The following is a 20,068-nucleotide window of genomic DNA, read 5'->3' as shown; positions in this document are numbered from 1 at the left end:
GACTCAACCAGAGTCAGTGAAATGTAACCCCAAGTCTCTCAGGAGACTGTAGTGAAACCAGAATGTCTCCATCCCACTGGTTTGTTAGGAGGAATTATGTCAGTCTTGTCATCATGAGGCAAGAGACTGCTGGGAAGTAAGATCAACACAGGAAGGCATAGAAAAAAATCAAACACAAAAAACAAACAAATGAGAGCAACACCACGAACAAATAGCATTTTATAAGCTCTTTTACCCAGCCTGGCCATGGACTTTTATAATAAAATGTTTGTTGTATAGGAAAATTTAAATTGGGTTTTTTGAATTTTACATCAAGAAGAAATCCAGTACAATAATTGTGTATCCAAAGTGGGTGTGGTGGACACACCTATAATCCCAGCACTCTGGGAGGTTAAAGCAAGAGGATCACAAAATCACAAATTCGAACTCTGCCTGGGCAACATAGCTACTCACTGAGGCCTATCTCAGAGTAGAAAATAAAAAAGGGTTGGGGATGTAGTTTAGGCCTCAGTGCCACACCAGACACACACACCTGTAATTTAGTACGATACCATGTTTTTTCTAAAAAGGTTTATGTTTAGGCATACAAAATCTTCAGAAAGATCAAACCTATTAAATGGATTGGGGATTACAAGCGAATTTTCACATTCTATTCTGCATTTCATATTCTATTTCAGAACTGTTTGAGTTTTTCATTAGATGCATATATTTCCATAAAAATAGTAAACATTGAACAGCACTAGTCTTAGAAAGTGCTGATAAAGAGAAAAGTGTTTGATAACTGAAGCTTGTATAGTTATTTTAATTTGCCTTCTTTAGTTAGTCATCATTTTTAACTCTGACTGGAGTCCCAAAATTTGTTTTTTAATTAATGCCTCATAACTGAAATAAACATGATGCTTATGACAGTATACAGAATTTTTCATGAAAGATTAAAAGGCACGAGAATGTACAATAGAAAACTAGCTTTATGTAAACTGCTTTTACCTTATTCCCCTAGCTTTGAATTTTTGGTACATCTTCTTTTCTGGTTATACATTTAAAAGGATTACAACCTAGTACAAATGTTTGAGATGAAATCTGTCACTGTTTACAATTTATGATTCATTATATGATTCAGCAGGAGTCTCAAATACTCTACATGTTGATGAAATGATACTATGTTTCAGAAATAAATATCAATGGAAAGCTGAAGAAAAATATGAAAATAGAACTTTTATAATCCCAGCACTCAGGAGGCTGAGGCAGGGAGAATCGCTGCAAATTCAAGACCTGCCCGGGCTACAAAGTGAGTCCAAATCCAGCCTGAACTGCATAGCAAGACCCTGTCTCAAAAAGACCCCCGCCCCCCAAAAAACCTAAAAAAATCCTAAAAGCAGAAAAAACAAACATCATGATCTTCCACACCCAATAACTTTGTCGAGTTACAAAATAGTCCTATCGAGCTGGGGATTTAGCTCAGCAGCATAAGCACCTGCCTGACAGGCAAAAGGTAATGAACTTGACACCCAGTACCCAAAAAAACAAACAGAAAAATTGGTCCTATCATGAGTGACAGATAATAATGGGAATTCCTTGTTTACATCTTATGACAATATTTAGTTATTGAGTTACTTGGAATGTTACTGAATGTATCTTGGTAGCAATTTAAGAAACAACTTTCCCACTGTAGAAATCCCTGGTCCAAAGCTTTTTTTTTTTTGCAAACATTTACTAAGAGACCATATACCCACACTGTTCTGCTAACTATTCAGAACAAAAGTTATTAACTGGTGACCTAGGGCTCGGATTCAGGTTATAGGTGGCTTTATCTGACTTTCAGTAAGTATTTTTTTAAAAAAACTTTGTTTAAATCTGTCTCGGGGAAGGCCAAGTTTCTAGGATTTTGGTTTTTTTTTTTTTTTTTTTTTTTCCCTTTTTGAGACAGGTGTTTGCTATGCAGTTCAGGCTGGCCTTGAGCTCACTTTGTAGCCCAAGGTGACCTTGAACTACCAGTGATCCTCCTGTCAACCTCCTGAGTGCTGTGATGTACCAACATGCCTGGCTTTAGTTGTTCCTTGAGAAATGGAAAAACTTGGCAAAACTACCCTTTGCACTAGGTTTTTTGTTTTGTTTTGTTTTGTTTTTGAGACAGGGTCTTGCTACAAACCCTAGGCTGGCCTCAAATTTAGGTAAGCCTCCTGTGTCAGCCTCCCACATGCTGAGATTATAGGTGTGTGCCACCATGCTTGGGTTGCAATGTTTTTTTAATTTACTATAGAGTGACAGAACGATTTGTTTCTCTGCTTCTTTCATGTGTGAACACAGCTAGGAAGAAGACTGCATGAGAAGCGGTTCCTCTTGCCCCAGCAGTCCCTTCCAGTAGCTGAATGTTGAAGATGCTTCAGTAGAATAAGACTGTTCTGTAGAAGCATCAAAGATTCTGATTTATAAAGGATTAGTAAGTTTAAAAGTTCAAAGAAAAGGGCACTATGAAGTAATTAAATGTTTTGGAGTCATTAAGTTACATGCAAAAGGAAAAGCATGATTTATGATGACAATTTACATTTTAATGAGGAAACTGGAATGCCAGATTCAAAAAACAATCAAATATATTTATTAAAGATAATGTGCTGACCTAAAGAGAAATGAACATGACAGTTTCCTTTGAGTGCCATACTGTAATCTTAAATATGTTGGATTTGGCACCATTTCTTTCATGAATCTTAAATTTTAGAAATCAAGTTGATGAACTATCAGAACTTAGGTAACCTTGTGCACCATTTGTTATCACTATGTGCTTGTGTAATGAAAGTCAACCTGTATAGAAAAACTGCAGCTTCACAGGACTTGGCTTTCCCCACTACAAAAACAAACCGATGAATTAAATGTCTACTTTGCACAGAATTGTGTGATGGTTCAAGGCATGAAACAAAATTTATGTATTAATGAAAAAGGATTTAACACAGACATTTAGATACTTAAAAACAACCACTGGAAAGCCTGAAGCAGGAGTACTTAGGGTGAGCCTCTGGGTGTTTTCTGTACCAGGAAGAATCCTCTCAGGCTATTACTCAGAGGCTAAGCTAGATTTGAGGACATTACCAGCAGTCACGGCATTATCTGTACAACTGAAGCTGCCAGAATGAATTTTTAAAAAAAATTTTCTACTTTTTGTGAATTTAAATTAATAGAAAGATGGGCAGAAGGTACTCTCCATCACAGAACAGGAGTACGTTTAGATTTGTAAGAAGCTGCCAAACTATCTTCCAAATTGGCTGTAATATTTTGCATTCCTGTAGGTCCACTTCCTTGCCAGCAACTACTGTCAACATTTTGAATTTTTGACATTGTATTAAGGGATTAAGGGTTTTGCAAATTATTTTCTTCTAGTCTATGGCTTGTCTTTACATTAAGTATCTTTTGCAGAGCAGAAAGTTTCAATTTTAATGAGGTCCAACGTCTGACTTTTTCTTTCATGGATCAAGCTTTTAGGGCTGTGTCAAAAAGACAACACAACATAAAACAAAACAAAAATCATGACCAAACCAAAGATCATCCAGATTTTCTATTTTCTTTTACATGTTTCTATGTTGTATATAATCTATTTGCTATATCTATGATCCATTTGCTAATTTCCCTGAAAGATGTATAGTCTGGGTCTAGAATCATTTATTTCATGTAGCTGTTCAGTAGCTTTAGCACTATCTGTTGTAATGATTATCTGTCCTCCATTGAGTTGGCTTTGCTGCTTCATTAAAAACCAATTGACATTAATTGTGTGGATTGCTCGTCTTTCTCTTGTCTATTCCAGTGATCTCTATTCTTTTGCCAATACTACACTGCCTTTGAGTTACTGTAGATTGGTGGTAGGTAAATCTTGTCAGTCCTCCAACTCTGTGCTTCCCTTTTAATAAATTGCATTGGCTATTCTGGGCCTTCAAAATCATTTGTCAATAGCCACAAAACTTGCTAGGAACAGTCAACATGGGATCAAGCTAGGTGTCTGCCACTGATGAATGGATAAAGAAAATATGATATCCATCCACAATGGAATATTATTGAACCATAAGAAGAATAAAATCTTGTTATGTGGCAACATAGATGAACCTGAAGGATATTAATATTAAGTAAAGCAAATCGGGCACAAAAGGCATAGTCTATATTCTCACTTAAATACAGATGCTAAAAATACAAACTCATAATACAGATTAGGGTTACTGGAGGCTTGGCAGGGGGGCAAGTAGGATGGAAAAGAAGTTATTGGTAGAAAGTGCAGTTGGATGGGAGAAATAACTTCTAATGTCCTACATTAGGGTAGGGTAACTATGGTTGAAAACTATTAATTGCATACCTCAGAATTGCTAAGAGTTTCGGACGTTACCAACACAAAGAAATGAAAAATATTTGAGGTGATGGATATGCCAATTATTTTGATCTAGTGTATATTATATACATATATTGAAATATCACTGTGCCCTACAAATATGTACAATTGTACCAATTAAAACTGTTTTTTTTCCCCCAAGTTTCTTCCCATAATTAAAACTTCTGAAAAAATAACTTGCTAGAGCTCTGATTGGGATTGTACCGAATCCCAAATCAAGTTAAGACAAAACATGTTGATGGTACTTCTTCACTTAGTCTTCTCTGACGTTTCTTTAGTTTTGGAGCTTTCTTCATATAGAGCTTATACATATTTTGTCAATTTATACCTAGCCATTCCGGTTTCTTCCATTTTGGTGCTAATATAAATGGTACTGGAGTTTTAATTTCAAATTCTTGTTTACTTTTAGTATAGAAAGCAATTCATTTGTGCATATTAACCTTGTATCCTGCAACTATGAGGAACCAACTGATTATGTAATTCCAGGAGCTTTTTGGTTTTATTTCTTGACTCTTTGTGATTTTCTGCATGGACAATGATGTCATCTGTGAATAGTTTTATTTCTTCTTTCTTAGTCTGTATAACTTTTCTTGTCTTATGGAATTAGCCAACACTCCCAGTATGCTGTTGAGTAGCAGTGAGACACAGGAAATCTTGGACTTATTCCTGCTCTTAATGGGAAAGCATCCAATTTTTTACCATTACATAGGATGATAGTTGTAGGTTTCTGCAGATGTTCTTCATCAAGTTAAAGAAGCTGCCTTTTGTTTCTTGCTTGTTGAGTTTTAGTTATGAATAACTGTTAATTTTTCAAGTTATTTTTCTTTTAGCTTGAGATGCGATGGGTCACATTGACTTTTGAACCAGACTTCTATATCTAGAATAAGTAACACTAGATGTTGTGTACAATTCTTTATAGGCTTTTGGATTGATTCTATTTTAATATTTTGTTGAGAAGAGTTAATGGTGTATAGTTTATCTTTCTTGTAATACCCTAATTTTAATATTAGGGCAGTGCAGTGCCAGCATTATTGAATGAATTAGGAAGACAGTATAAATTTTATTATGAAATATTTCAATAGCAAGAAAAATAAATCTATATATTCCTGATAGCCAGCTTTAATAAACCTTAACTTCCCAAACTTGGGTTGCTTGAAACACACATCCCCACATTTATCCAAAACATTTGACAGTTATAACCTCCCAACTTCATCCTTTCATATCATGGATACAGCGTTTGTATCTTTCATTCATGCTGTTATACCATCCCCTTAAATTTACACATTTATAAACAGGACAAAATACTGTTTTTATGCATTTATGTTTTATATACAGAAACATCATATATATTCTGCTTTAGTTTTTGTTTGCCCAAAATTATGATTTGGAACATATTCAAGTTGTATCAAATAGCTAATTACACTGTATAAATGTCTTTTTCATCTTTTCTCCTGTTGTGATCATTCAAATTACCACTAATCTTTTGACCTTACAAACATTACTGCAAAGAACACTACTAAATATCTAGGTGCACAAATACAAATGCAAGCATTTGTCTATACACTTTTGTAGAAAAAAATTCATATTGTTTTAATTCTATATTTTATTGCAGAAACTATTTCTGCAAGAAGACTTTCAGCTACCTTTAATTCAGTAAGAGAATGTTTTTATGTGAAGTTAAATTATAAACAGTGATATAGTCAAGTATTATAACAATCAGTAAGCTAATATTATTACAAACTAATAATTTTTGTGTATAACTACTTTACAAAGTTTTATTTTCTATAATCTCATGCTAACAATCGTTTGAGGACAGTATTAAACATAAATCTAAGAATGTTATAGAAATAAATCTTTTCCATAGGGGTAAACATTAAACAAACCAGTGTATTTAAATTTTATGATAGCTATATATATCACCTTAGAAAAATCTTTGTAAACACTTTTGCATTGACTAAAGTAACTTTGAGAACTCTTACTCAACTTTGTTAAATTTCATTTGTAGCTATTGGTTTCAGTTTCAATTTGCTCTCAATTTTCTCCATGAATTGAGGTTAAAAGCTTAACCAGCTATACCAAGGTGAAGATTTACTGGGCTTTATGGTATTGAGGATTTTCAGCTTTACTACATTACCCACTTAACTCCCATGAACACACACATAGGTTGTGGGTCATCCTAACCAATCATTGTGTTGTTGGGAGTTTTGTCAATCTAAAGAGTTATGGGATAGCTTGTTATAGTTGTATGATTTTAAGACAAGCTATGTAGTTATTCTCCTGAACGCTGGGATTACAGGTGTGTGCCACCTCATCTGGCTAATACTTATGATTAATAAGGATTCAACTGCTTATTTTCCCCCTGGATTTTCTTTTTAATCGTGTCCTTTGGCCCACTGGACTGCCTTTCTCACTGATTTGTCAGGCTCTCTTTACAGTATTCTGATGCTAATCATTTGCTAGTTATGTGCATTCTCAGTGTATGATCTTTAAACTCTGTAGCGCTGCAACAGAAGTCATTTGTCAACTTTTTGTATTACTTTTATATCATGTAAGATCTTCCTGTATTACAAGTTGATAAAAGATGTTACCTAAATTTAAATTTTCCTTTTTACATGAGTCTCTAGTTAGAATTTAGAGTGGCTAAGTATTCACTCATTCCTTTTATTTGCATAAATAAGTGACCCACTACCCTTTATTGTGTTTTTCTCCTGATTTGTGGATCTAGTAGAAAATTTTGCATTATATATTTGCCTTTGAGATTTCCAGTTTTATATCATTCATTTATTCCCTCACCAATTTATCTTTAGTTTCACAACTTCCTTATCCTATGGGGCAACTCTGTTTACATTTGTTTTCAACATTTTTACAATTAAAGCTTGTTTTTTTGGTTTTTTATTCTTTTTTGAGACAAGGTCTTGCTATGCAGGTCAGGCTGGTCTTGGATTTGCAAAGATCCTCCTGCCTCAGACTCCTCTGTGTTGGGATTACAGGAGTTAGCCACCAGGCCCAACTGGTCTTTTTTCCATGTAAAACCCCGGCATTGTTTTGCAACCTCCACAATTATTTTGAGATTGCAATTGAAATTAAATTTACTTAAAATCCTTCAAAAATGCTAATTTTGTCCTCCAAGATTACAGCTAGCTGTGGAGTGGGAAATTTATACTTATTGCATACTTTGACTGGTACAGGAATACTAGACCCAGAAGTATAGTTGAAAAGTTTTTCTCTTATCTACAAAAATGAGTTTTCTTTCTTTTATAGTTCAGATCTATTTTCCCACTTTTGTAAACTACTATAACCAGCTCTCTGGTTGCCTTTTCTTCACTTACCTATTAATATACATTCTCTCCTTCAACTAGAATGTTAGTCAATTTCAGATGCTGAATCATTGCAATCCTGTATATGCCCTACTAATTCATTTTTGTTTGTAACTGAATTGTGATAGTATCTTATTTAGGATTTATGACAATGCTCATAAGCACAATAACCTACACATCTTCCTTTTATGTAGCAAAATTTGTCTTATTATAAATTTATTACATGTTGACTATCTTCCCCTAAGTTTTTACAATACAAAATTACATATTCCTTAAAGTTTTGGAAGTCTGGTGTGTTTTTGGAGAGGATTTTCATGATTATCAACTCAGTATCTTTAATAGTATTAATCTTTTCTACTTTTGGATTCATTTTGGTTGCTTTTCATAAAAAGCTTCATTTATGATTTCAAATGCTTTGACATGAAGTTGTTGCTTCTTTTTATGTGACTTTCAAAGTCTTTATTTATGGTAGTATAATTTCTTTACCTTACTTCTTAGTGTACCAGGAAAAACAACCATCATTTGCCATCTGGGTCCAATTCTTTTTTTTTTTTTTTTAAGATATGTTACTTAGCAAAAATGCAGAGAAAAAATTAGAATGTTTCATTAAAATTTTAATAGTATGTTTTTATTCAGTATTTTCCTTGTTTTTGAAGTATTTGTGATGCCCCTTGAGTGTCATGAGATGCTCACCAACTGTCATGAACTTAGAACACATTTATCTTATGAATATTAAACCCAGATTTCAAATACATCTCTAATGGGTTCTAGTTTACATAACATTAGTCTAGATTATTTTCGTACATGTATTAACCAAATGGAATACTTAAAAAAGTTTTTTTTTGTCTTTTTCCTTTTTATCGGTACCGGGGATCGAACTCATGACTGCCTGCTTGCAAGGTAGGCGCTTATGCCGCTAAGCTAAATCCCCAGCCCCCCCAAAATATTTTTGATGCGATACTTTTCATTTTTCTTTATTGGTACATTTTAGATATACATGATGCTAACACTCATCAGAGAATTTGCACCTGTGCATAATACCCAAATAGAATACTTTTAAAAAACTTTGATGTCCTATGTATTTCTGTTTTGCAGACTGTATGGTAATTTTTGCCTAACTGCAAAACATTTCCACTTTCATTTAGTAACACCAGTAAGAACTGACAACTCAAGTTATCCAGTATTTTGGTGACTATTTCCCTTCAATAACTTTTGGTACACCATTTAATATTTGTCTACCTAGAAATCGTGTCAAGGGTTGGGGAGTTTATTGGTAGAGCTTGCCTACCATACTTGAGGCCCTGGCTTTAATCCCTTGTACTTCAAAAAAGTGAAGGAAATCCCTAAAATTCTCTCAAGCAAATTCTAGTGAGCAAAAATTAAAATGGATGAGAATATCATGTAATTTTGTTTTCTTTAGATATATATTGTTCACTCAACTAGGATACTGTCATCTGAAAATTTAGACTGAATTTTTTTAAACAAGATTTTCTTTACTATTATTTTAGAGGACAGAGCGCTTTCCTAATAATCATGAAGCATGTTAATTTTATTCATTATGGGTGAAAATGCTCAATTCTCAACTGTGTTCAATGAAAGCTTACATGTATTACTGCTAGTTTTTTTTAACCTTCTTGAAAGACAATGCAATACTTGGGGGTAATACAATAAGGCTGAAATAATAGTAATTTTAGTATCACTTTAATGATTTTATCACTATTTTTTTACTGTATGTTTTCTATTGTCTTTAAGTGTAGTTACTAGTGTTAAAACAAAGGCTAATATTCTTCCTTTTGTTCTTCTGTTTCTTTTCCTCACCCTCTGTCTAGTTTATCCAAAGAACCAGAGGTACTTTTGGTCAGTTTTTAAATTTACTGGTGCTCTGGTTAGAAAACATGGTCTACAGATCCACTGATTCTATGAAATCTGCAGACTCTTAGAATGTTTATTTTAAAATTACATAATGTATATATGTGAAAATATGTACATATTATATATACTTTTGTTTACATGTTCCTTTTTCTTACAAATTTTGTATCTGCTCAATACGTCTGTTTTTGGAGAGGGGTACTAAAGCTTCTAGTATAATGATAAAACTGAATTTTTTACTTTTTTGGTACCAGAGATCAAACTCACTACTACACGTTTAGAAGGCAGGTGCTTATGCTGCTGAGCTAAATCCCCAGCCCAGAACTGAATTTTTATAACCTTTATTTAGATATCTTTTCCAATTCCATTTCTATATTTCTAATACAATTGGGTAGTCTTTTTAAAAGAAAAATTTCATTTAGATTGATTTTGATTACTGAAATATTTGGACTCACTGTCACCTTTATCTCTTTGACTTGTGTTTATAATTTTTCTCTTAGCTGGTTAGATTTAAAAAAACTTTGGCTCCATTTTCCATACAATAATTTTGAAAAGTGAAAATACACTTTTCTAAGTTTAAGTCAACATAAAAGCATATTTACCATTTCAAAAATTGCAAAGGATATCATTTTTACAATATTAAGACCCACTCATTAAAATATCCACGATTTATCGTAATGATTTAATATCTAACATCATTCCTTAAAACATAAATAAGCTGTTTTTTGAATTACACTTTTTTTCTTGTACTGGAGATTAAAACCAGATCCTCACATGCTAGTCAAACACTCTACAGACCTGTATCCTAGCATTTTAAAAATTGTTGTTTTGTTTTGGCTACAGGGCCTCAGCATGTTGCTCACAGTGGCCTACAGCTTGCAATCCTCCTATCTTAGCCTTCTGAGTAGCTGTGACTGCAGGCATGTGTCCTCTTAGCTGGCTCAAGTTTTACTTGTATTTAAAAATTTTTTAGTGGTTCTGAAACTAAAGCCTTGTATATATTTACTGACCTACTTCCCTAGGCCTGAAGTTTTTCTTTAGTAGAAAATTTACGTTACTTATTCTCAGTACTTCCATTACACTTCAATGTAATATCTAATGCTTCAAAGTCTTTTACTGATTCCCTATCACACATATGCTTCCCAAAACATATTACAATCACATTTACTGAAATAAAAATTTGGAAGGGATCCAATGACTGTAAGTCTTCAAATATTGAGGATTGTTGCCTGAATTATCACTATTACTCAACTGACAACAATAAATATTAAAATTCAGTACGTATGCTAGAATGAGACATCAAATTTGTTATAATTTTTCAAATATCGATACAGGTACTACTAAGAATTCATGTATATAAATAAAAGTGGATAGGAAGAATCCCTTTTATATAATGATGTCACTAACTCCTGAACTTTCCCAAGTTACATGCTAAAAGTCATAAACTGATCAATCATTAACTTGTTCAATAATCTTAGATACAATTTAAGCTTTCTTTAATTTTTTCTGCAAGTGAAGAACTGAAACTAAAACTATTGCAGACCCTGCTGTTCAAATCATGGTATTTCTCAATTCCTTAATTACACAAAAACCTTCACCAAGACTTACATATAACCCTTTTACTTAAGTGAGGTTGTTTATGAAACTTAAAATTAGACAAAATTGAGGGAAAACATTGGAAACACACATTTCTTGAAGATAAACTACAAATTTTATTACTGATACTGTAATTTACATTTTATGAATTGGAACATAATGCAAATATCTGCGAAGAATTAGCTCTAAGTAACGCTGGCTTTCTAGTTGAAAGGTTATGTAATAATACGTATCTTGGGAGACATTTACTCTGGTAAGTGTAGGTTCTACTTTTAATTGTAGTATTGTATCAAACTAAAACACATTTAATTATCTCAGAAATTGAGAAGCATTTAAAAATTGATAGTATTTCTTAGTTTAGCCATGTTTTTCAAGTGGTATATAAAATGGCAAATTTTGATAGTTTTAGATTAGGTGATAAAACTTGGAAATTAAAAGCAAAAAGAAAAGATGATACTGAGTCACTAGTCTTAAAATTACAAAATATTTCTGTTAATTTGTTCTTACGTACGTAACAGTGATCAAGAAAGCAAATAACTGAATGACAATAGGAGACCTGGGCCTACGTAAAACAATATGCATATAGAGTCCAATAATGTATAGGCAAAGGTTAATGAAAAGGTTTATCCTAATAATCCATGACATGTTCCAGAAATTACAAAACCATGAACTTACCTCTAACACATGTTCTAACTTGAAGATATAATGTTAGTATGTCAGAAGTATGGAACTTCTTCCTTGAAATCTACAAATTATGCTAAAACATGGACTGTGACACATTTATCAGACTCTATCACTAAGGAAAGTGAAAGTACAATATAGAAATCCTGCTTCACAGGCTCTAATTAAAACCGGCTGGGATCTGAATATTCTAATTCTTACAGATAATATACCTTACCATTTGCCTGAAAAGTTTCCTTTCCCTTCATGTTATGTTTCTATTCTGTTTTATACACTTTATCCACAGATCTGGCTTTTTAAATTGTCAGAAAACAAAAAGCATAAAGTCATTAAATACATAGTCATCTCCTTACTTGATGAATACATCTGAATTATGAACACTTCCACATAGGTCACTGGGTAACACATTTCTAACATTGTATCTCATCAATATTAAGATTATATTCATTCTTTCATAATCCTTCAATTAGGGTAGTCAAAAAGATCTGTTCAGGTTCAAATGGAAGGGATACATTTTGACAGGGTTGTGTGAAGGATCTGGGAGAGTACGTGTGACCTGAAATGACATTAGGGTTATTTTAGGAAAATACAGCTTGCCACAGGTTTCTTTTGCAAAATGGAAGGCGATTATGAAAAGAATTAGTATGATCTCTTAATTGTGGGCATGTTCTTAGGTACATCTATTTTAACGAAGAGTTCATAAGGGAACTGAGGATATAAACTGGAGCTTCCCTTAAAGGTAACCATGTCTTACATCTCTTGGAAAGCTGAATATCCTTGAAGACTCTGTCGTAGTTTAATACTTCCTCCTCCAATTATCTGACTTTCTAAGATACATTCTTAATGAAACATTTTTCTAAAAAGTTGATCAGTATTTCTGTGTAAATGTAAAATGGATATTCTGGAACACTAAAAAACCAATCACTTTGCATTTTAAGAAGTTTTCTTTCACTCAGCTGAACAACAACAACAACAAAAAAAAAATAGAAAGAAACCAAATTACCAATGCCATAAAGACTTCATCTACCAATGCTATATACACTACCAATGCTGTATGCATCTTTTCTGGGGAAAAATACGTTTTCTCCTTCTAAATGAAGTCATCAAAGGTCAAATCTGAAGCAGGTGTTGATAACTCAGCAAGAAATTTTGTTTACTATTTTGCTTCTAAAGTGAAATAATATAAACTATTAGATGAGTTACATTTGACTGTTTTCCAAGTATGATGTAAATACACTAGCATAAAATCCTTCTTTTATTTTCTGAGGTATGGTCTTGCTAAATTTCATAGGCTTGCCTCCAATTTATAATCCTCTTCACCTTGCCTGCCAAATACTCATATTACAGGCATGTACCACTATACCTGGTATCTTAACTTCTCTGTCTCTGACAATAACTTAATGATCTCTAAAAGATTATTTAATAATAATTTCCAAGTATTTTCTGAAGATATTTCTTATCTATTAAGTTTAATAAAAGGTATTTACAGAGCTGGGGATTTAGCTCAGTGGCATAAGCGCTTGCATGACAAGTGCAAGGTTGTGAGTTCAGTCCCGGGTACCAAAAAAAAAATGTCTCATACATCATGACCTCAACATAGCTGGCAAGACAAGATGTTAGGGAATGACTTTTCCTTTAAAATTGTGAGTTAAATCACTGCTATTCCTTTACTACATGTAGTTGAAGAATATTATAAGAATCAGAATTTCTATTTTAATTCATCAAATATTTAGTGCCTATTTTGCTGGTATTACTTTCAAAAACGGAGAACATAGGGGAAATTAAAAAAAAAAAAGCACCATTTATTGAGTGTGCTATTCCCAGGCACTGGCTTAAGAGTCTCACACATATATAAATTCATTTAATCTTCAAACATGCTACCTTTATGACACAGGTACTATTAATTTCCACATATGAGAAAATCATAAGTTAACTCATACAGATAGAACTGACAAAGAATTTCCAAAATTGTGGCTCTCATGGAGTTTTCATTAAGAAGAATTGGGTATTGCTCAAACAGATGGTGTGACCATTTCATTTTCAGATGCTTCTTTTTAGGAATGTTGAAACAAAATTTTAACTAGCTCTTTTCATGTTTTATGGCCTGAAAATATCTAATGAAAGTACACTTAAGGCTTGAGTTAAAAAAAAAAAAAACTTGTGCAGAAATTCACTGTTCTATATCCATTACTGTAGGTACATATACATGTATATACATGTATGTAGCATTTCTTCCTTCAGAAAGCCACTTCCCTAGTCCAAGTAGCTAGTGGGGCTAAAAGATAACAAAACTTCCTCTCTGTATAGGGGTGGGTCTAAGGTTCAAGCTACTGTCATTAGACCTCACTGCCTTGGTTAATTGGTTTAATAATACAGAAACATCAACTACAAGCATGGCCAATCTGTCTTCTCTGAGGCTGACAGAATTAAGTGATTTCAGATTGCTGGTAGTCATCTTTTTTGGCCTCAAGAAAATAATTCCACATTCTGCGACAGAAATTGAAACAGAGCACTTATCTAGCTATGCATGTTCTAACTTTGCTTTTTCTGATTGAGTATAAGCTCGTAAGTGGGTTTCTGTGATTTGCAATCAATTTTCAAAGCAATTTTACAGAAGTTTTAGATAAAACATGTATGTACAACAACGGTTATTTCAAATATGAACAATCTTTAGCTGTTCTCTTCCTTTAGGAACAAAATGAACTGTCTTTAGCTCAACAGATGGTTTATCCATTTTATCTAGAAGTATATTTCATTTTCAAAACTAGTTAGCAAAACATTTTACAAATTCTAAGTGATTACAAGGCAATTTTACTTATTATACCAGAAAATCACAATATGGCTAGAAAGACAAAATGGTTTATTTTAAAACACTGGAAAACATTATAAGACAAATGTTCATTATATAATCAGTAGTATTAAATATATGGAAACTGTAAATCTTCTAAATGTGGTAGGCACTTCCAGAGAGCTATACACTGCATTTATCCTATCTTCTTCTCTAACACTTGATATGATGAAAAATATGAAGACCTTACTAGTTATCCAAAGTCATCAACTTTGGGTTCAACTTAACCACAAAGTAAAAGTTTTGTCCAAGATGTTCCTGACACATGAAGCTTCCAGGTGAATTTCAGAAATGTTAACAAAAGTATCTTCCTTTTTTGCCTGTGAATGTTTGAGTATTGTTGTACTGTTGGCTTATATCCACTACAGATACTGGTTCTAGGCCAGCCCAAGGGTCTTCAAGCATTGAAGGCTTGAAATAACTTTCCAACTCATTAGACATTCTTTTTTCTCTAACACGCCCTGATCCAAATGGTGTAGATGTCCTTGGAGAACCCTTTAGGAAAAAAATCATCAGTTAAAAAAACATTTAGTGAGATATTGGTAATTTTTCCTTTTGTTAAAGACTAGTGAGGTTCATATTGCTGGTTAAAAGTTGTCTCTTGAAACCAAATACAGATATTCAATCGCAAAGTTCATGCTTCCTTTAATGCGTTTCTGCTAAAAGTTCTTAAACCAGTTTGGTATGCTTATTAATTCCATTCCCACTGTCACCTCAATTTTTTTTTGAGTTTTCAATGTAATTACTCTGCTGTTATTAAACCCAAGTAGTAGTGAAATCAAATACAAGCAGTGATGTAATAAAATAGTATTCAATCTTCCCTGGAAACTTACTTTTTATCCTGGAGGATAGCAAAACTTATTTTTAACCCTATGAAGTTCCGAGAATTTGTGTATCTCACGAAAAATTTCTATTAGGTCCAAGCTCAAAGGGGTGGGGATGATTTAGCACACACAAAATTGGAAAACACCGCGTACATCCAAGTTGTTAGCGAAAAGAAATCCTAGACACACTGGAAATACTCCCTCTGCCTTGTATTCATTCTCACTGAAATGGAAAACTTTCAGTGGTACAGAAGGGAAACGTAGCTCGAAAAAAGATAAAGGTTTAAAAAGGGGGTGGAGTGGGGAGGAAGAAAAGTAACTGCTGTAGAAAATGGCAACAGCTTATAATCCACAGAAACTATATACTGGGGATTCACCCAACTGTCTCCCTCAGGAGCTCAAGGGCTTGGAATAACTTACCGAGACGAACTGACAAGATCCTTGGTAAAGAGGAGGAAACACAGAATTTGGGAAAACTGTTCGAGTGTCAGTTCACTGGTTAAAAGCACAGGGGATCTACAAGAGAACTATAGCTCTGCATTTTTTTAAGGCTAATTGTAAGGAAAATAAATTCTCTAAGCCTCAGTTGATTCATCTGCAAAATAGGGTTAACAATAGAAAGTCACCTCAGAGAGGAGTAAACAAAATAATCCACGTAAAGGGAATATGAGTACCATGCCTGCCACACAGGAAGAGCTCGGCAAACGCTGGCTATGATTACCTGGGGGTGGGTCTGCTGCTGCCCTGGGGAGTAGCCGAATTGCTGCTGGGACCCCGCGGGGGACCTGGAGTACGAGCCAGGGTAGCCGCCAGGGGACGGAGACCCGAGCCGGCCCCCCGAGAAGCCGCCGCCGTGTCGCGGAGAGTGGCTGCTTCCGTAGGGCCTAGCCCGGGGCCCGCACGGCGGCGTGTGGTGCGGGCTCCCGTACCCGTCCCGAGGGGAGGGCGGCCGCGGTCCGCCCCCGCCCGGGGTACCCAGGAAGCTGCTTCCGCCACCCCAGCCTCCTACACCCGGGCCGGGGTAAGGAGGAGTCGGGGGTCGAAAATTCGGTCGGTGCATGGCAGGAACCGAAGACGAAGACTTCACTGCCGCGTTCTCCCACCGGAACTGTATCGACGGACCCGCCACACCGAACAGCTAGTCCTTTATACAAACAGTCCCTCAGCCGCCAAAGCCTCGTGGCACATTGGTTCCTGCCTCATAAAGGGTCCGCAACGGGCAGCAGGATAAACAGGATACTAAAGTCGGAGGAGAACTGAGTGGAATTAAGTGAAGGAAGAGAAAAAGTAATGGAAAAACAGAACACTACTCTAGCGCGGGTCTTCTGAGACCACCAAATTTCAGTCTGCCGTTAGAGGAGGACGCCGGACCAGGGACGGAACGAATTCACCAGCGCCCCTCTCCGCCCCGTCCGGCGGGGGCGGAGCCTCAGGTGCCCTCGAGCGCCCCCAGTGGTGAAGGCGCCGACTCGCAGTCTTTGCTTCTCACTCCGCGGCGGGGGCGGTCCGAGTGGTGCGCCATGCTGAGGAGCGCGGCGGCTCTGCGGAGAAGCGCCCTCCTCTGCGGCCGGGGCGGCGGGAGGGGGCTGTGGACTGGCCGCCCGCAGTCAGGTACCCTCCGACTCCTTGTGGGCGGCGAGAGGGACCCCAGCCCCGGGTCATCTCAGGGCGCCCTTGAGGGGAGCGTTGCGCTTTTGCGTAGTCTCTGTGGCCCCCGTGGCCCGCGCTGTTGGCTTTTGTCCCCCGAGCCCTCACTCCGGGCCCGAGGTTCTGCAGCCTCGTCAAGATTGCCCTGTGGGCCCCGGTATCCCTAGGTCCGTTCCTTCCCCGGGCTCCCCGCGGTGGACCCGCGCCTGCACTACCTTATCCAAGTGTAGAAATTGTCCAGCTCCAAAAAATTTAAAAAAAAAAAGGAGAAAGCACATCGTAGTTGCATTTCAGAAAGCAGCTCTGCTTGGAATAATTTAGAGGACGCCTTCTAAATAATGTAGACAAATGCCGGACTTTACCCTTTTCCTTCAAGTTCTGTGGAAGCGAGCGAGTCAGGGAGGTGGCTGAGAAGCCAAGTGCTGAGGTGCAGCAAGAGCGAGATGTGGCCAGCGCTCTACACACCCCTCTTGTTTCACAGATCGTAGTTGTAATGAAAAGCGAGTTAATTCAAGGATGACCAACCTCGTGTGCAATAAAACACGACTTTGTGCCAGATATCCGCCAGCAGATTTTAGAGGATGAAATTTAGGTTTATCAGATTTGTAGACCTTTCTTGTAAATCTTGAAGTGAGTTTGTAGGATATAGAACCTTGAAGAACTTCAAGACTCATTCAGACCATGCACAGTTTGTGGCCACTCTTCCTCATTGTCTATGGGACATGCCTAACTTTTCTGTTTCCATCCTGCTTGATGAATAGAGTTTGTTTGTTTGTGTTTTTTTGGATTTTTTTTTTTTTTTTTTTTTTTTTGGTGGTGATTTATTCTGGGGAAACTTGGTTGGTGTTTCTCTTCTAGACAAGTTTTAGAGTCAGTCAAGTTGGGATAGTGGTATTAAACTTAAGTATGTAATAATTAAGGCCCTAGGACTCTAGCTTGTCTGCTTTATTACAAAGTTTTTGTCCTGTCCGAAAACTCTTTCTTTCTAAATGTTGTGCTTGGCTTAATGTCTGGTATATAATTGGACACTTAGGTATTTATCAAATGAATGAATAAGTCCTATATACCATAGGTCAGTGATTTTCACTTTTTATGTTATCAACCAGTCTTGCTTTAGGAAGAGGGTAAAGAAGTGAGGGAAGTAGAGGCCAAAATTACTTTATTTTTTTAACAACTAGCAAAAGGAATGCAGAGTTGATTCTCACTTTCATGTGTAAAGTACTATAAATTGCCGTCTTATTGGGCTTATGCTTACATAATTCTTTTCTACAAGCAATGAAATTGCATTAGAAATGGAGGAGGGAAGAAATATGTCGGAATTCTTACTTCCTTTTGAGACAAAGTCTCACTGTATACTTTAGGCTGGTCATCACTGTGTAGCCCAGGCTGGCCTGGAACTCATGGTGATCCTTTTGCCCGAGTCTGCTGAGTGCTGGGATTACAGGTGTGCACCACTGTCCCTGGCCTACACTGGAAATTTTTTGACTGGTAGATTATGTGTGACAGTGTGCCTAAGAACATTTTTACAGGTATATCTGAAGGACAGGGAATTTTTGCTATATGAAGCTCTAGATTCAATTGGAGTACTTGTGAGACTAGACCACTTTAATCTTTTTTTTTTTTTTTTTTTTAATGTTCTATGGAGTTAGCTCAAGGCTTCATCCATACTAGGCAAGTGCTTTCCCACTGAGTTACACCCCTAGACCTAACTTTCCATATTACAGGTGAAAAATTAGCCAAGAGAAGTTAAATGATTTGCAAGCAGAAGTAGGACTAGAACTCAAGCTTCCTGAATTTCAGGCAGGGTCCCCCCTCCCCAACAAATATGAATTGTCAGGATGGACAGAATGTTGCATACTTGTAGTCTCAAGACTCAGAAAGCTGAGATGGAAGTGTCACTTAGTCCCAGGAGTTTGAGATCAGCCTGGGCAACAGACCTGTTTTCAGATCTCAGATTAAGAGAGGAGGAAGGGGAAAGGGAAATGAATTGATACTCCATTCTTTAAGAAATACAAATAGGTAAGCCATGTATATTTTTGAAAGTGGTACTGTGTAGCTTATTTTTAATTTAAGGATTAGTAGATATAACTTTACTATTGGATCTTTCTAAATATGGGCCACATGATAATTTTACCTAACATATAATAAGAGTACTAAGACAAAATTTAAGTGTAAGTCTGTTTCTAAGACTTTTTTGGTGTTTCTTTTTTCATTTGATTTGAAAGTTTGTTTTTGTGTGTGTTTTCTGTTTCCCCCTCCCCCCATAAAACCTTGTGGCTGTAATCGCAGTACTCAGGTGGCTAAGGCAGGAGGACTGTTGTGAGTTCGAGACAAACCTGGGCTACAAAGGAAGCTCAAGGCCAGCCTAAACTGCATAGTGAGACCCTGTTTCAAAAAACAAAAACAAAAAGCAAGCAAGCAAGCAAGAAAACCCACTATACTTGGAAACCTGGTATATAAAATTACACAAGTAGGTAGTCCTGCTGTGTTTAAGCAGGTTTGGGGTGACACTGTTCACCTACTTTACCCACCCCCTTCCACTATCACCAGAGAAGCTTTGGGGCCCTCTGGGGAATTCCCAGAACCTTGCACAAAGCATATGAACCCTACTATTTTAGAAAGGTATCAGGGATTAACCAGTGCTGTAAATATCAATCGTTTGGTTAGTTTTAGTTTGTGATACTAAGTAGTATTTTCATGTTTCTGCATTGTCTGGATTTTCTAAATTATAAAAACTGCAATCTGAGTTAAAGGACAAGCCCTGGAAGTTAAAAGATAATCGATGAGAATTTCCAGGAGGCTTGTATTTACATTTTAAAGACATATAAAACTCAGAGTCATAGAAACAACCCTAACATTGTGAATCCAGTGAAACCCATTTAACCCCCACCCCACACCCGGCAAAGTTTATGAACATTCC

General features: G+C 36.0%; 2 protein-coding genes across 6 annotated transcripts in view; one reads left to right on the top strand and one right to left on the bottom strand.

The window, feature by feature from the left end:
- Nucleotides 1-14,672: 14,672 nt before the first annotated feature.
- Nucleotides 14,673-16,842, bottom strand: Mplkip (M-phase specific PLK1 interacting protein). Its single transcript, XM_003470094.5, has 2 exons — nt 16,223-16,842; nt 14,673-15,172 (listed from the first exon to the last, which is right to left on the bottom strand). Exons 1-2 carry the CDS (start codon nt 16,559-16,561, stop codon nt 14,972-14,974), a joined length of 540 nt encoding a protein of 179 aa, XP_003470142.1. The 5' UTR covers nt 16,562-16,842; the 3' UTR covers nt 14,673-14,971.
- Nucleotides 16,843-16,962: 120 nt separating this feature from the next.
- Sugct (succinyl-CoA:glutarate-CoA transferase) overlaps nt 16,963-20,068 on the top strand; it is a 738,758-nt gene continuing 735,652 nt past the window's right edge. For 4 of the 5 annotated variants that reach the window (XM_063233933.1, XM_063233931.1, XM_063233934.1 and 1 more), the window contains exon 1: nt 16,963-17,112. In XM_063233933.1, coding sequence (XP_063090003.1) covers nt 17,022-17,112 — 91 coding nt within the window. In that variant the 5' untranslated portion in view covers nt 16,963-17,021. The remainder of the gene's footprint in view (nt 17,113-20,068) is intronic. The other variant, XM_063233930.1, reaches the window with a different exon arrangement.

Source organism: Cavia porcellus, unplaced genomic scaffold (genome assembly GCF_034190915.1).
Source record: "Cavia porcellus strain 051 isolate PalLab524CR breed Dunkin Hartley unplaced genomic scaffold, mCavPor4.1 scaffold_23, whole genome shotgun sequence".
NCBI lineage: Eukaryota > Metazoa > Chordata > Mammalia > Rodentia > Caviidae > Cavia > Cavia porcellus.
Note: the sequence above shows the minus strand (reverse complement) of the source record. Positions and strands in the feature narration are given on the sequence as shown.

What these genes read in the sequence shown, in the direction of transcription:
- Mplkip (XM_003470094.5), bottom strand. Translation starts at nt 16,561, where the DNA reads ATGCACCGACCGAATTTTCGACCCCCGACTCCTCCTTACCCCGGCCCG. An exon ending in AGCAGCAGACCCACCCCCAG is followed by an intron (nt 15,173 to 16,222) that starts GTAATCATAGCC and finishes TTTTTCCTAAAG; the next exon opens with GGTTCTCCAAGGACATCTAC.